General features: G+C 37.3%; 1 protein-coding gene across 1 annotated transcript in view; it reads left to right on the forward strand.

Annotated features, from left to right (window-relative positions):
- Nucleotides 1-17,734, forward strand: part of LOC138316721 (uncharacterized) — a 38,064-nt gene that overhangs the window by 10,053 nt on the left and 10,277 nt on the right. The window contains exons 3-11 of the mRNA XM_069258378.1: nt 873-1,355; nt 12,279-12,925; nt 13,571-13,733; nt 14,037-14,837; nt 14,980-15,158; nt 15,646-15,805; nt 16,048-16,139; nt 16,969-17,011; nt 17,509-17,627. Of these exons, the coding sequence (XP_069114479.1) occupies nt 873-1,355; nt 12,279-12,925; nt 13,571-13,733; nt 14,037-14,837; nt 14,980-15,158; nt 15,646-15,805; nt 16,048-16,139; nt 16,969-17,011; nt 17,509-17,627 (2,687 nt within the window). The remainder of the gene's footprint in view (nt 1-872; nt 1,356-12,278; nt 12,926-13,570; nt 13,734-14,036; nt 14,838-14,979; nt 15,159-15,645; nt 15,806-16,047; nt 16,140-16,968; nt 17,012-17,508; nt 17,628-17,734) is intronic.

Raw genomic sequence — 17,734 nt, forward strand, 5'->3', positions numbered from 1 at the left:
ATTCCTCATTTGAACAATAATTGGTGTTTAATCGTGCATGAATGTATCTTATTAACACAAAACATAATATAAAATAATTTATTTTGCCTTTGGTGCATGCGTAATCAGTACTTCATTCCAAAAAGGTTATAGTACCACGGATTTTTTTTCGGGATGCAATTTTTTTGTTGTTGATGATATTTTTAACTTTAAGTAAAATAAAAAGCTCAAACTTTTCAATGGTGGTAATGGTGTAAAGTAAGTAACTTTCGTAACTAGAGAAAAATACTCAATCGTCTGCTCCTGTTTTTGATAGAGAAAAAAATACCATTTGTCAGCGGTGGAGCATCTTTAATCAATACACGTTAGCAATTGTGATTATATACCTACTGACAACCTCTTAAATATGTAATTAATCAAGTTTGTTCAAAAAATTTTAACCGCACATAGCAGCTTTTGCGGAATTTTTCTACATTGTGACGTTCTAGACTGATAGATTATCAGAGAAGAAAAATATAAGGCATAGACTGCTTACGATGACAGATTATTTAACATTGCTTACTCGTTATTTGTTTTGTTGTTGTAGTTTTTTTCAAACATTAGTAAATAACTTTCATTTTATTTTCAACAGCGACATGACTACATTAGTTCGAATGTCCACGGAATCTGACGTCTTTTACAAGGAGATGACGTCTGGAATCCACGTCATGTGTTGTCCCAAGACGCTTTGTTGGACGGAGAGAAACTGTGACGTAATATCTGCCTTAAAGAAAGAAGGCCTGGTACCGAAGATTGTGAAATCCCCGAAAGACGTGTCGCGGATGACGTCACAACTGGTTTTGAATTCCTTGGCTGTAGTAGTCGTTTGTGACCACAATGAGAATATTCTCAAGTCAGCAGCTGGTGGTATCACTCAGGACCAACTGAGGAATATATAATCTTAGTGACGTCTCGCCCGGACACTCAAGGTGAGCTCAAACAGTTTGACATAGTAGTTTTACCAGATGCTTTAGACAAACAACACCTTGTGGGGTTGATAAAGATCAAGAGTAGTGAGCAGGCACCATATACCAATAATTTCTTCACACCAGATCAACAGAGGAAGCAGAGGATACACTCTGCTAATGAGACGGAGGATGAGACAGCTTTGATCAGGTCATACAGCAGGACAATATCTGATATTTCTGTGCTCGAAGAACAATGTGAATCACAATGTCAAACTCCTGGGGTTAATTTCCCAAACAGCATGCAAATGCACAATGTTATATCTGATAAAGACAACGCTGAGGAGGATATTTTTATCAACACAAACAGCGGCTGTCCGGAAGAGGGTCTCCGCGGGGTGTTCGTACGGCAGAGCACATACACAGTACAGGGTAAGTACTTACACATTGTGAGTTAGAACGAATATACGTATACCCGACCTACTATACCTTTCGGCCGGGTACGAATTGGTCCCTATGTGTCGTAGTGGCACTGCCTCCGAAAATCACTCGGGCATAGTTTTCTATACTTGTTTGTAGGTTCCAATTATTTTATGCGTATACATGCATTTACATATCATTTTTGTCCAAAACAAACATAACTACCATTCTTAATATCTACCGTACCGCTCACAAGACGTCAAATTCACAATTTGTGGACTTGCCGTATAAATTCCCTTCAGAAAGACCTTCATATGTATTATGTAAAAAAAATAATGCCTCGATGAGAATTTGATATTTGGAAGGCTGAAGTTGGTTGCGAGTTCCTAGTTCCTAGTTCTGTTTAATAAACGGAACTAGGAACCAGACCCGAGTTCCGTTTAACTTAAACGGAACTAGGAACCAGACCCGAGTTCCGTTTAAGCTTATACGGAACTAGGAACCAGACCCGAGTTCCGTTTAACAAACATACTGGCCAACGAGCGGAGTTCCGTTTATTAGGATTCCTATCTCTAACTGCATGTTCAATTACATATCATATACGGGAATCGAACTTAAAGCTTACATTCATAATACAGAACAGAATTAATCTCATTAACACGAATTCCCTTAAACGGATCTGACACCTAGACTCCAGTTCCGTTTAACTTAAACGGAACTAGGAACCAGACCCGAGTTCCGTTTAAGCTTATACGGAACTAGGAACCAGACCCGAGTTCCGTTTAAGCTTATACGGAACTAGGAACCAGACCCGAGTTCCGTTTAACAAACATACTGGCCAACGAGCGGAGTTCCGTTTATTAGGATTCCTATCTCTAACTGCATGTTCAATTACATATCATATACGGGAATCGAACTTAAAGCTTACATTCATAATACAGAACAGAATTAATCTCATTAACACGAATTCCCTTAAACGGATCTGACACCTAGACTCCAGTTCCGTTTAACTTAAACGGAACTAGGAACCAGACCCGAGTTCCGTTTAAGCTTATACGGAACTAGGAACCAGACCCGAGTTCCGTTTAAGCTTATACGGAACTAGGAACCAGACCCGAGTTCCGTTTAACAAACATACTGGCCAACGAGCGGAGTTCCGTTTATTAGGATTCCTATCTCTAACTGCATGTTCAATTACATATCATATACGGGAATCGAACTTAAAGCTTACATTCATAATACAGAACAGAATTAATCTCATTAACACGAATTCCCTTAAACGGATCTGACACCTAGACTCCAGTTCCGTTTAACTTAAACGGAACTAGGAACCAGACCCGAGTTCCGTTTAAGCTTATACGGAACTAGGAACCAGACCCGAGTTCCGTTTAAGCTTATACGGAACTAGGAACCAGACCCGAGTTCCGTTTAACAAACATACTGGCCAACGAGCGGAGTTCCGTTTATTAGGATTTCTACCTCTTATAAGATAATAAATTACATATGTTATAAAGGAATTTAGCTCTGAGCTTCAGGAACGATACAACTTATATAATTTATCTCTATAACACAGATTTTCTTAAACGGATCTGACACCTAGACCCTAGTTCCGTTTTGCTTAAACGGAACTAGGAACCAGACCCGAGTTCCGTTTAATACAAATATATTGGTCAATGAGCCGAGTTCCGTTTAATAGGATTTTTACCTCTTATAAGATATTAAATTACAAATGTTATAAAGGAATATAGCTCTGAGCTTTCAGGAATGATACAACAGAGAATTAATCTCTATAACACATATTTCCTTAAACAGATCTGACACCTAGACCCCAGTTCCGTTTTGCTTAAATGGAACTAGGAACCAGACCCGAGTTCCACTTAACACAAATACTGGTCAACCAGCCGGGTTCCATTTATTAGAATTTCTACCTCTAATAAGATGTTTAATTACCATTGTAATACAGGAATCGAACTTAAAGCTTCCATGAATAATACAACACAGAATCAATATATTTAACACAGAATTTCATCAGCGGGTTTGACACCTAGACCCCGGTTCCGTTTAACTTAAACGGAACTAGGAACCAGACCCGGGCTCTTTTTAAGCTCAAACAGAACTAGGAACCATATTCGACTTCCGTTTATTTGATCGAATCTAGGAACCAGACCCGAGGTCAGTTTAGAGCTGACGCTCGAAACCTGTTCTGTTCTGTTTAATAGTATACGGATCTAGGAACAAGATCCTAGTTCTGTTTAAGCCGATGTTGGCCTATACATTGCCTTTAAAGACTTTAATGAATATCCTGATGCTTAATAGGGCCCCGTATCGCAATACGGGTGCCTTATAGTAATCAGGTTGTCGATCTATCTGTCCGTCCGTCTGTACGTCCGTCCGTCCGCCTGTCCTTTTTTAGTTTTTTTTTTTTGTTACCAAGAAGTCTACCTTAGGTTACCTTAGTGCCCCTGTTCTGCATATTACATTTTAGGGCCAATCGACATGATGGCCGATAGAGAAACAACTTTGATTTTGGAAGTTGAAGATGTTTATCTCTATTTCTCAGAAAGCACCAAAGGGATCTGTCTGAAATTTCAGAGGTTGGTTTCCCCTAGGTTCCTAGTTGCGTATAATGCATTTTTGAACCGATCTATCAACAAGTAGCCCCAAATGGGCCATACAACTCAATGAAACAAAATCAACAAGATGGCCAAGAGGCAGCCATCTTGGATTTTAATATTTATAGTTTAAAAAGCAGAGAAAATATTCCTCTTTCGTCAGACATACATCATTCTTTCGTAGGCGCCAAGGATCCTCTAAGATCTCTTGTACTATACTGTCATCAAACATTTCGAAATCAGAGCTTCAATTGTACATTTCATTGTCAAGATATTACTTTTCCTAATCGCAAAGCACCTTGAGCGGTTCCTTTTTTGACGTGTCAGTGTTCTAGCATTTTACAGTAATCGTCTTCGGAACCTTTAGGAACATATAATCACAGTAAAACTCAATATAGCGTAGTCCGAGTTCCGTTTAAGATCATACGAATCTAGGGATTAGACCCGAGTTCCTTTTAGCCCAACGCATTCAAATTCCATATTCAGTTCACGTGCTTTTACTGACCAATGCGTTGAGTTTGTTTTATTATGATTCCCACGTGTAATAAGATGTTTACTAGATATTTTCATTGGACAATTTGACGGGTGTTTATCTAACAAGGAAAAGTGGTCAATGACATTCATATCTTAACTTGAGTTATGAAGAAGAATTTTTCCTCATCTCGCACGCTTAGGTTAGCCCTGTTGCACCTCAGTTTTGGTCAAAGGTTCAAGCCCCTGGTTATGCAATACATGATAGACTGCCGTCCTCTTTTCCAGCTAAGCTTGAGTGTTGAACTCGGGAAACTTGGTCAGGGAACCAGGTAGTGTTCGGCTCCAAGGAGCACCACAAGATGGAGAGGCTGTTGCGTCTCTCCATCCAGAATGTCATATATAAACTTGAATACTTCTGCCCTGAACAGGACATTGAGATCATTGGATTCTTTGAAGGTGCCATTGCTCGTCAATGTCTTGTTGGCTTAGGAGTTTTTCTCTGTTTTGAAAACATAGAAAAAATTCAGAGGTTGGAGGCCATTACTTCACAGAGGTCAGCACCACCAAAGAAGAAGGCTAGAAATTCTGCTCCCACTGTTATATGCGACCGAAGTCAAAGCTTTATTTCAAGAGTAACATTGGGAAGGGTAGGAAGAGTACAAACCCTCATTGGGACAAGACGAAAAGTTCCTGATTCGTTTCTCCGTCCTTGATCGTTCCATACGAAAGGTCCGTTCTTGAGAATTCAGCCAGTCTGAGATTCAAGTCCTCCTCTCGTAAATTAGGGTTTGGGTTAGGCAACAATTCTCCATCTGTGGAGGTCTCGATATTCCTCGTTTTCATCTTCCTGTAGGAGATCGTCAGTCCACCTTCTTTCTAGAGTCAATGGAAGAATATCACACAGGACTCTTGAGCCTTTTCTGTAGTGAAGGAGCGGTTTGGCATTCCATACTTGTGGCATCCACACTTTGTGTCAAAGTATATATTTATCCCTCCTTCGGGGGATCCGGAGAAGGCAGTTTCCATCCGGGAGGAAGTAAGGACCATGCTTTTAAAGGGCGTGGTCGAGGGGTGCCTATTATGGACTACACACTCGGCTTCTATTCCAGAATATTTCTGATCCGCAAGAGGTTGGGAACTTGGTGTCCCATCAACTGCTGTTGGTTGTAGTGTGATTTCTGCACTCTAGGGAAGATATGTTCACAACTATGTCGAAGAATTGCTAACGATACATCTAGTTCGGGAATCTGTGGATCGGAACACCCGATCCACAGGGTCTCTGCAGACTTTTTAGAGGATTCTGCATTCCAATGCGGTTTGAATGGCTACGGACAACTCTACAGTGGTCGCTTATCTGGAGAGACAGGGACATCAGCTTACCTCCTTTGTGCCCTCGCTGTCCGTATTTCCGTATTATATTTTCCAGGAAGGGCAAATGTTCTGGCGGATAATCTCCAGGCAGCGCCAGCTGGTTATGACAGAACGGCATCTATATCCCTCGACCTTTTTGCCTCTTTTCTCAATAGTCAGTTGTCAACCTTTGTGTCTCCGTGCCAAACCAAATGGCTTGGGCCGTGGACGCAGGGTTCTACAGAAGTTTCCGGGGTATTATTGCTCCCTCTTTCCGATAGCGCCACTGTTGCCGCGACAACCCTGGTTTTCGGAGCTCTTGTCGTTTCTGGTGGCTCGTCCTCTGGTTCTCCCACCAAAAGCAAATGTCTTTCGTTAGAATCGGTCCCAGACGTTACCTTCATGCTTGGACATGATTTCAGGAGTCCTAGCTCAGACAGGCTTTTCTTCGGATATGTCAGCTCGCATCGCCCGATCAATTAGGTCTTTCTCCTCTGCCGTCTACCAGTCACGCTGGAAGATCTTCTTTGATTGGTGTATCGTCAGGAGGATTGATCCGGTCATGGCCTCTGCCCAGCTGATTGCGAGTTTCACTCTCCTTGTTGTTTAGGGAGTGCAATAATGTACTATTGCAGGCTATCGCACAGCTATTGCCAGTGTATTTACTTTCCGTGGTAGACCAGAGGTATGATCTTCATTTCTTTGTCTGTCTTGATTCGGGGGTTCAATCTGGACAGGCCTAACGTCAGCTCCACAGTGAACCTAGAACTCGTGTTAAAGTCACAAATGGGGGCTTCGGCTTCTAATGTGCCTTTAGGATCGGTCTCCATAAAGTTTTTAACTTTAAAGACTGTCTTCCTGCTTGCTGTTGCCTCAGGCCACAGGAGAAGTGATATTCATGCATCGTCTTTTCACTCTTCGCGTATTTCTAGCGACTTCTTTGGCTCTCCGCAATAGGTCCTTGTACCAGGACATGATGTCTTCTGCCGTTTGGCGTGGTCAGTCTACTTTCACCTCCGGTCTCTGTCCTTCCACTCTGATGGACTGTTTTCCTTGGGCCCAGTTGTGATGATTCAGTCTGTGACTGTTCTTCCTCAGTAGACATTATATACATATATGGTCTTTTAACATTATGCGAGCAGGTTTCACAATGGTGCACCTCTTTCCACGGGGAGGTATATTCGTTTTTTCCTTTGTTCATTCAACCCTGTTTTATATTCTCTGCCTGGGGCCTGTCCCCTACATTTGCCATTTGACTGGGCTGCCTGGCTTCGGACTCTCCATTACGGTAAGACAAATTTGCGTACTAAAGTTATGGTAGCGTATTACTGAAAAGAAATTGAGGTTTTTCAATGTAAAACCAATTTACATGATGTAAAACTAACAATAACTTTATGGGGTTCCACCCTTCTGTCCTCATTCCCTTTCCTCCTCAGTCATTTGTCCTCGTGGCTACATAGAGGTTTTTAGAAAGGGACACTATTCTATATACTCTCGTCGAGTACGAAATAAAGTACGGTAGGGAGACGGGATTCTCAAATATAATGTTTTCAGGGCTATAAAAATTGGTGTATGTAGTGTATTTGAATTCTAAAGTTATGGTAAGTATTATATCATGAAAAGTGGCTTAACATTGAAAAAACTCTAATTTCCTTATAAAAGACTTCTTCTCTAAAACTTAGCACGATATATAACAAAAAAATATTGCAAAGGTAGTATCTGTATGGGATGAGGATACAAAATTATACAAAGGGTGTGGCTTATCCCCTTGGGCCTGAGGGGCGGGGCCAAAAGGGTCAATGTGTTTATTTCCATATAAACGACTTTTCTCTGAAATTAAGTATGGGATAGTGCTCATATTGCGATGGTAGCATCCTTAGTGGGAATTCAAAATTGTAAAAATACTGGGACTGACTCTCTACCGTACGGCGGCGTATTAGGGCCACTGCAAAATTTGATTTATTTTATACGTACAAGTCATAATCTTGTACGTACAAGTTAATATCTTGTACGTACAACTTAGTATCTTGTACGTACAAGTTACTATCTTTATACTATCTTGTACGTACAACTTAGTATCTTGAACGTACAAGTTAATATCTTGTACGTACAAGTTACTATCTTGTACGTACAACCTAGTATCTTGTACGTTCAACTTAGTATTTTGTACGTACAAGTTAGTATCTTGTACGTAAAAGATACTGCAAGATAGTATCTTGTACGTACAACTTAGTATCTTGTACGTACAAGATAGTATCTTGTACGTACAAGTTAATATCTTGTACGTTCACGTTAGTATCTTGCAGTATCTAATGTTGAAACTCTCGGTATTAAAGAATGTGACTGGTTTACTGTCACAATCGCATCGCATGAAGCTATACGTATATTACGTACCCTTTGTTTAAGCCAAATGGAAAAAAAAGAATACCTTGCGACATTTTGTGGAGTTGTGATGCTTTGATAAGTTTCCGAACATATACAGGGTGTACCAAAAAACATGTCCCGACTTTGACGGATAATAAATTTTGCAATACTAAACTTTTTTTTAAAATTCAAAATGATTTGGAAAGCAGGAGTATCCAAATTTAACTTAATTGGGTACAAATTTACAGATTACATCGCCATTATGTGTGATGACGTCATAATAGAAATGATGATATCATCGATTATGTCATATTTTGATGACTTTCTAGCACCATGAAGATTCATGCTGAAGTTATTAAAATCTACAATGCGGTCGGAAAATCCCATACTTACATTAATGACATTTTATGAAAATGTCACCCAGGTATGCTGTCCATCTGCAGGAAGCAGATTTACAGAATTGTGAGGTGGTGAGGAATTTCTGGGTCAGAATTCATCTTGTCATCGAAAAGAAGGGCGGACACCTCGTGCCCATTCTTTAACTGAAAGTTATTGATTTTCTGAACAAAACGCAAAATTAGCGAAATATGACTTTCTCTCGATTTTCAATATAAGTCTTCACAAAAAGATATTTGTCTGGATTGTTATATATCGTTGTACAGAGCAGATTACTACCTTTCTAATGGTAAATAGATCAAATTCCTCTGTCTAACAAAACCATTTTTATAAAGCGTCAAACTCGGGACATGTTTTTTGGGACACCCTGTACATGTAAATGTTTATAACGGAGTAATAAATATGATCATCATTTGGACAATAATTGATGTGTGTATATATGTCTAATAAACACAAAAAAACATATGAAATAATTTGTTTTGCTTTTGTTGTCTGTGCAATCAGTGCAATCAGTAACTCGTTCGAATTAGGGCATAATGCTTAGGATTTTTTTCGGAGGCAGTTAATTATTTTCAATACTAATATTCTGATGTAAAATAAATGCTCCAACATTTCCAATAATGGCACCAGTGTGAAGTATTTAACTTTAATTACTGAAGAAAATTACGAATTTGTTTTCTCCTCTTTTTAATAGATAAAACTTATCATTTCTATAAAACAAGCGACTATACAGTTTCCTCGAAAGGAACTATACAGTGTCAGTTTCAAAATAATGCAAGTGACTATATAGTTTCAACTCATAATCCGGCAATTTCAAATTATGATTGTGAAAAAGATATTGTCCTCATTAATATATATTTATATTTTTGATATTGTCAAATAAGTTAATAAACCTGTGATCGTGCTTGAAGCAATGAAAAGTAGACAGACTATCTTTAATTACGAAAAATATCAGGCAGAGGACTCAATTCTGCGGTGATGAACAGCAGTTCAACTCAACTTGTATGTACAAGTACTAAGTTATACGTACAAGATACTATCTTGTACGTACAAGATAATATCTTGTAAGTACAAGATACTAAGTTGTACGTACAAGATACTAAGTTGTACGTACAAGAAAATAACTTGTACGTACAAGAAAATAACTTGTACGTACAAGATAAACTAAATTATATAGTGGCCCTAATACGCCGCCGTACTACCGCTATTGAATAGCACTCATAATCATATAATATTGAAAGCATCATTATATGATGGAGATTTAAAATTAAGCAAATCGTGGAGCCTGTTTCACTATTTCCAATTGTTTTTGTGACAATTACTTCATAAAACAGGTGATTCTTTGTGATGTATTTTGTTGACTCATGGAAGGATATTCTTAACCAAGATCAATAGGTACAATATACATGTATATTTCAAAGGCAGTTTTGGTTTATGCTTGAAGTTCGATAAAATGCACATCAATTTAACAGAATATTAAAATATCAGAAAAATATAAATTTGAAATACTCTTTCACATAAAAATAGAAATAAAAATTAATGGAGAAACATAATCTGGAAATCTGAATATTTCGAGAAAACATTGTTAGATTTAAATTTTAAAATAAAATCCTTTTACCATGGGGATTAGATAAAGATATCTGTAAAAATCGTATGTACTGGGCTTAAACGGTCTGTTGCCTAGAATTTCCATTTAATTTCAACGGAATTCCGGTCTCATTCATAAACGCCGCACGTCGCGCTATCGCATAACTTAACTCGGTCCTTTGGACCAGTTGAGCTAAAATGAGTAAATGCTATGGCAAGCCAATTTAAAATTTATTGAAGGAGCAAGGTCCATCCAGAATTTAATCGCATTATATAAGATATCTTATATTATTATATTCGATATCGGGCCCTTCGGGTCAGGTGAGCTTTACAAATGTCTATGCAAGCGATGGGTTATACGGAACTCGGGTCTGGTTCCTAGTTCCGTATAAGCTTAAACGGAACTCGGGTCTGGTTCCTAGTTCCGTTTAAGTTAAACGGAACTCGGGTCTGGTTCCTAGTTCCGTTTAAGCTTAAACGGAACTCGGGTCTGGTTCCTCGTTCCGTTTAAGTTAAACGGAACTGGAGTCTAGGTGTCAGATCCGTTTAAGGAAACTTGTATTAAGGAGATTTATTCTGTGCTGTATTATTCATGGAAGCTCTAAGTTCGATTCATGTATATAATAGGTTATTGAACATGCAGTTAGAGATAGGAATCCTAATAAACGGAACTCCGCTCGTTGGCCAGTATGTTTGTTAAACGGAACTCGGGTCTGGTTCCTAGTTCCGTATAAGCTTAAACGGAACTCGGGTCTGGTTCCTAGTTCCTTTTAAGTTAAACGGAACTGGAGTCTAGATGTCAGATCCGTTTAAGGAAACTTGTGTTAAGGAGATTTATTCTGTGCTGTATTATTCATGGAAGCTCTAAGTTCGATTCCTGTATATAATTGGTAATTGAACATGCAGTTAGAGATAGGAATCCTAATAAACGGAACTCCGCTCGTTGGCCAGTATGTTTGTTAAACGGAACTCGGGTCTGGTTCCTAGTTCCGTATAAGCTTAAACGGAACTCGGGTCTGGTTCCTAGTTCCGTTTAAGTTAAACGGAACTGGAGTCTAGGTGTCAGATCCGTTTAAGGAAACTTGTGTTAAGGAGATTTATTCTGTGCTGTATTATTCATGGAAGCTCCAAGTTCGATTCCTGTATATAATAGGTAATTGAACATGCAGTTAGAGATAGGAATCCTAATAAACGGAACTCCGCTCGTTGGCCAGTATGTTTGTTAAACGGAACTCGGGTCTGGTTCCTAGTTCCGTATAAGCTTAAACGGAACTCGGGTCTGGTTCCTAGTTCCGTTTAAGTTAAACGGAACTCGGGTCTGGTTCCTAGTTCCGTTTATTAAACGGAACTAGGAACTAGGAACTCGCAACCAACTTCAGCCTTCCTTGATATTTTATGTGGTTTAGTTTTATTGCCTAGTAGCTAGGTAAGCGATTTCAAACAAGTACGATAAAAATGCAAAACAAACGTTTTATAATGGTTTGCATAATCATTACTTTGCTCCATTAGCAGTAATAGGCACCAGTTGTAGCTCTAAAGACGACACCATTTTCTGTCAAAAAGTCTTTTGAGCTACAAAATTGCAGCTAATTGTGAGTTTGCAAGTGACAGAGTAATTCACCCAGGTAACAGAAGTTTCCCTTCCGAACCAAAAACTATTTAGTGATCACAAATCCAAACATTGCCACAGTAAAAATATCAGTTTCATGTAAAAAACAATATTGTAGTAATGTACAAGTTATCGATAATTGTTATTGAAGTATAAATATGTATGCCATTTTACTAAAACGAAAAAGTAAACGTGATTATGTTCAGAATATTTTATATAAATTCAGTTAAATTTAAGAATTAAGGAATGAGCCACAGAATGCGAGGATGAATACAGAATGAGAGAAATGTAATAAATTAGTACAGTATGAATGATTCACAGAATGAATGTACCAGTTATAAAATAAAAATGAGAGTCATATATGCTTATCATGTCTGGAGATTTTTTATTTATTTTTTTTTTTTTATTTTTTGCGAAAAAAAAGGAAAACGTGATGTCGTCCTTTATTGTTGGAAATTATCGCTCATGTCTCGTTAATATCAATATATTTGACAATACCAGACATATCTTTTTTATTTTATTTAATTTGTTGTTTGTTTGAAGAAACTCAAGATGAGGCTTTCCCATTATTCCTCGCGAGGTTTCTGTCTGCTGATGATGGTGAACGACAGCGCCTTACCCGAGTTATCAACGCTTTGTGGATACCGCAATTCAAGGAAAAGCAAGATTTTGTTTCTTTGACCCAGTTAATTAAGGGAGGCGACTCTAGATTACAGAGAGAACTTACTGAAGTGATCTTCGAGATACAGCTCAACTTCAAATACAGATCCCGAAGTATCGAATCACTCCTGCTTGGAGTAAACACGTTCTTTGACATCGTGTGTCAGACAGACTATACAGATACTAAAGAAATTGAGAAATACACGCCAATATTTCTGAACAATGTTTCTATTTTGTTGATCTGTTTGGCGTGGAGAGAATCTGACAGTGATACGATTCAACATGTACTGACAAAGTGTGGTCACGCCCTGAGTACAGCATCAGGGGTCAGAGGCAAAGGTCACACCGCAGCAAATTGCATGTATCCAATCACAGAGGTCCTTACATGCTTCGTACATCAACTCCGCAGCAATTCCAAATTACAAAAGGCAAAATACAAGGATGCTCTTTTCAACCAGAAACTCCACAAGTATATTCCGAAAATGTCCTTTCTTGATTTGTATACTTTGTTTCTGGACATTTTGCAAAGAGTAAGTTGTAATTTTACTCAAATTTCATTGCAAAAAGATATGCGTCAATTACTCATATATACATATGTTTATTACAATGGTCATCAATAGTATATACAGTTCATAGTGAACAATTTCCGTCTTCTGTCAGTTATCTTATAACCAAAGTGATAATAACTAATACTAAATATCATAAATACTAAATATTATAAATACTAAATATCATAAATACTAAATATTATGAATACTAAATATTATAAATACTAAATATTATAAATACTAAATATTATAAATACTAAATATTATAAATGATAAATATTATAAATACTAAATATTAGTAAATACTAAATATTATAAATACTAAATATCATAAATACTAAATATTATAAATACTAAATATCATAAATACTAAATATTATAAATACTAAATATCATAAATACTAAATATTATAAATACTAAATATTATAAATACTAAATATTATAAATACTAAATATTATAAATACTAAATATATAAATGATAAATATTATAAATGATAAATATTATAAATAATCATCGCTAGTCTTTGTATAAAGGAAATTATACTTTTGTTGATTCAAAACGAGTCTTTATTTAGAACTAACAACACTTGAATGATTAATATTGATTCCTATTTTTGCCACGAAGCTTAAACGGAAGAGTATGAATGAGGACCTTCAGACCCTGAGATACATGGTCTCATGTCTTCTGGATAAACACAACAAACAAGCAAAAACTGAGCCCCTGACTACTGCCATCCTCATGTGCGTCACACAGGGCATAGTTAACATTATCAAGGATACGTATGCGCGTGAGTGTTCAATTATAGTTTCTATAAGTACTTGTAATGTGCAAATCAAACTTCTAATCAGATACTTCACAGATTCATTTCTTCTGACATAGACGTCATGTTCATAGGTCGTAGAAACTACAATTTGCGATCACAAATTTTACTTTTTTATGAATGTAATTTCAAATCTTTTTCGAAAACAAGTTGCAAATCGTGAAAAAAGCCAACACCAGCATAATGACGGAAATAAATATTGGTTGTCATATGTTGATTTTATCATCAGTTTTACCATAATTGATATACTGTATTGCTGTAATTAAACAGGGAACGACTTAGGAAGCAGTGACGACCTTGACATCATGGAACTTCTCTGCGTGATGGACCTATACTTTGACTCCCGAAAGTTCGGTCAGGTGATCAGAACCACTTTACTGAGGGAAGCCGAGTGTCTGTTGTTTCTCAAAGATATAGACTTGGTGCAAAAGGTGTGGTACTGGCATAACATCAGCGGCATGCAGTCACAGCAGCTACAGAACAAAACTATTGAATACATAGAGCAGTTGTTGCAGCCCCTCCATTTCCAGATTTTGAGGGCAGACTTCGTTCCCAGTAATGCGTTCTCTCCTGCCTGGTGCACACTACATGGGACCTCCATTGTACACCGAAGTGTTACTTTGCACTGCCTTCTACCAAGTCTACAGTGTCTTCTGGATGGAACCATGTCTGATTACAAACTCAAAGCCAACAAGGAAGACACTAAATACGAAATAAACACCCTGGAAATACTTCGGATCATTCAGGCCGAAAGAAATCATCCAGGCATTTTGTCACTGCACGCCTACCAGTGCAGACCCATACCTTTGTTCTTCGTGGTAGACCGGTTCAAGGGAGCGGATCTATTTTCGTACCTCCATCAACGCCGAAAGGACAAAAACTGGATAAATTTGTCCGCACTTGCGAAAATTTCTTCTGAAGTAGTCAGTGCAGTAGATTTTCTTCATTCAAAGAAAGTTATACACAGAAATATTACAGCGTCTAGCTTCGCACTTGACAGTCGAAAGAGACTAATTTTGACAGATTTCAGCATAGCTAAACATGTGGATGCTTCTGAAGTCTCCGTTTCAGGTAAGTTGGTTATGTTTCATGCAGCTACAAAAAGTTCTTTACAAATAAATCCTTCGCAATTTATTTGAAAGCAAAAACACACTTTTTATGTAATAACTATGAATACTTTTTTAAACTATTTCCAAAATTCAAATTGTGGCAGACCTTGAGGGGACGGGACTGCCGACGCGCTGGACGGCTCCAGAGTCGTTATTGGAAGGACGCTTTGACGTGCGGACAGATACGTGGATGATAGGACAACTGCTGTATGAGATATATACACACGGCTGCCAGCCGTTTGTTGAGTTATACACCATCGCTACAGAGAAGGTCATGGAATGGGTAAGGCGAAAAGTTTAAACGTTCAAGAAGTAAATTATTGAAAATCACTTCTGTGGCTCAGATTTGTTTTTTTTTTTGTATTTGTTATGCTCTCTTACTTGATGATATAATTGTATAAAGTTTAACATCAATATACATTTCAAAAGTTCGCTTCTGTGCTCTTTTCGTTCTAATACTTATAAACTAATAACGATATAAATGTTATTTTTTCCTACACATTCATAAAAACTAGGTATGAATTGAAATGTTCATACTATTTCTTATGAAATTGCTGCAATTCGTAATTCCCTTATTCCCTTAGCCTATATATATTTAATAAACCAGTGTTCCAAATATAATCTATATCAAAACGTGTTACAGTGCGACAAGCCAATGTCTGAATCAATGTGTTTAGATATCAATAATGAAAACAATTTCGTTATCAACAGATTGGTTTTCTAATTTTCTTGTGAAGTTTTAATAAAATAATAAACCGTTTTGTATACAGGTCGTTTTTCAAAAGCTGACGCCAAAACAATGGCCGTGTATTCCACGTAACGTGCATGACATGATATTAAGATGTGTTCATATCGAAGCCGACGAAAGAGTAGACTTAAAATCAGCTAAAAATGTCTTCTTGAGCTACAGAAACTCTCCAACAACTGCACGTGAGTAATTATGATTATGAATACCATAATTTAACATCATGATAAAATAACGGGAGTTATGTTTGTGTCTCTCCTAGAACTGCTGTGGTATTTTCATCCCATACGTAAAATAAACTTGGGCTCATTTTAGCCCCACATTTACGATCTTGTCATATCGCTGACCTGTAGAAATTGGTTTTGTCTAGAAGCTTTACATCAGTTTGGTTTTAAACAAAAGTCAATCTTCAAGTCATTTTTACCAGAGCCTCGATTGCCTGTAAGCCGAGCTTGTGATGAAGACAAAATGTACCCTGACCTCCCTGCCAATCAAAAGGAACCTATGGAAGTAGAACGAGTAAGTAAAATTCCCATCCATGTTTTTATACAGTTAAACTTTGATATAATGAATCCCAAGGGACCAGGAAAATAATTCGTTATAAGAGGGATTCGCTGTAGATTTTCTGACACTACAAATTAAATAAAGTCATAGGCTGATTGCACACCGAATTAACGGAGTTACTAAGTTCACTCACAAATTCCAAAGTCGGCAACAATGTCTTCTATCTATGTTATCCATTATCGACCTTTATTTGTGTATTTGTTTGATCCTATTTGATTTTCTTTCAATCGATTCCATTTTGACCTCAATGCAAGTTTCACTTAAAAACAAGGCTACACCCAACACTTTCAGAACAAAATACCAGAAAAATTGTTATAGAGCAAATATTTGTTCATTGACAAGATAATTCGTTTAAGCAAATTCATTATACATATAAGTTTCCCAAAGTAATATAAATAAAGAGGAGCCGAAATCGGTGATTTTAATTTACTTCTTAATAAACAGAAATCCATATCAAGCTGATTCGTTATAAGAAAATTTTACTGTATTGCGAACCCTTACATAATTAAAACTGCGATATTTGCGACAGTTGTGCTAGCAAACGTATCGTATTCTATAAACAACTTCTCCAATTTATTATTTTAGTCAGTCAAACGAAATGCATCATTTAGTCAAAACGTAGTCAAAACACGTTTTGCTTCATTCGCACAGTAAACAATATTCACAAAGATGATTTTATGATTAAAAACAGCCTTTTGTCTATGACGTGTTTCGATAATGGATATAAATGTAAATTCTATTTCTAGAAAATTGCATACTGAATCCTCTTTTCTTATCATAATAGGGGATACCAAAGCTGTTTCTGGATCTTCGCAAAGGCAAGAAAGGTAGGCTTTACTGGGGCATAGGTTACGAATACCAACAGAATAGATTAATCATACTCAAAACTCAAATTACACTAAGTAAGGTCAAAAAATCAACTTTAAGATACGCATGAATACTCCTGAAAAGAAATAATAAGATAGCCAGGTGATCACGGAGAATGAACGTTATCTGATTGACGACACGACCAAGTACACAGGCAACATTTCCTTTCCTGAATTTCAGGTCCAAATTTTTTGACCTGCCTAAAATTCTGGTCAATTTCAGGTTAGGAAATTGTATATGTATATAATAAGCAATAACACATCTGTCTTTCAATCTAAAACACATGCTGCATCATAATTTATTTACCGAAATCTATGACTTTAGAATACAACCCCCATTGAGTATCAAAGAATCTCAAATTGCATTAGCTTACAGATGTAAAAACTAATTTAAAATATTTGAAGACTAAGGATGAGTCAAAAACTGTTGTTACGTCCTCTGTACAACCTATTTGTAGGACCCCGTAACTCGTATACATACTGGAATGAAAGTCGTCGGCAACGTACAATGAGCTCCCACCTAGAAGTGACACAGCAGGATTTACTGGCTCCTGATCAGCCACGCTACTCCTCAAAGGTACAGTATCCATCAGGCATTTTATGGAAAGTAAAGTTTAACATATACGGCCGTGTTTCATTTCCCATATATTCCCATATTCAGTGAAATCTGAGGGGAATTTGAGG

The sequence above is a fragment of the Argopecten irradians genome, chromosome 2, assembly GCF_041381155.1.
Source record: "Argopecten irradians isolate NY chromosome 2, Ai_NY, whole genome shotgun sequence".
Classification (NCBI taxonomy): domain Eukaryota; kingdom Metazoa; phylum Mollusca; class Bivalvia; order Pectinida; family Pectinidae; genus Argopecten; species Argopecten irradians.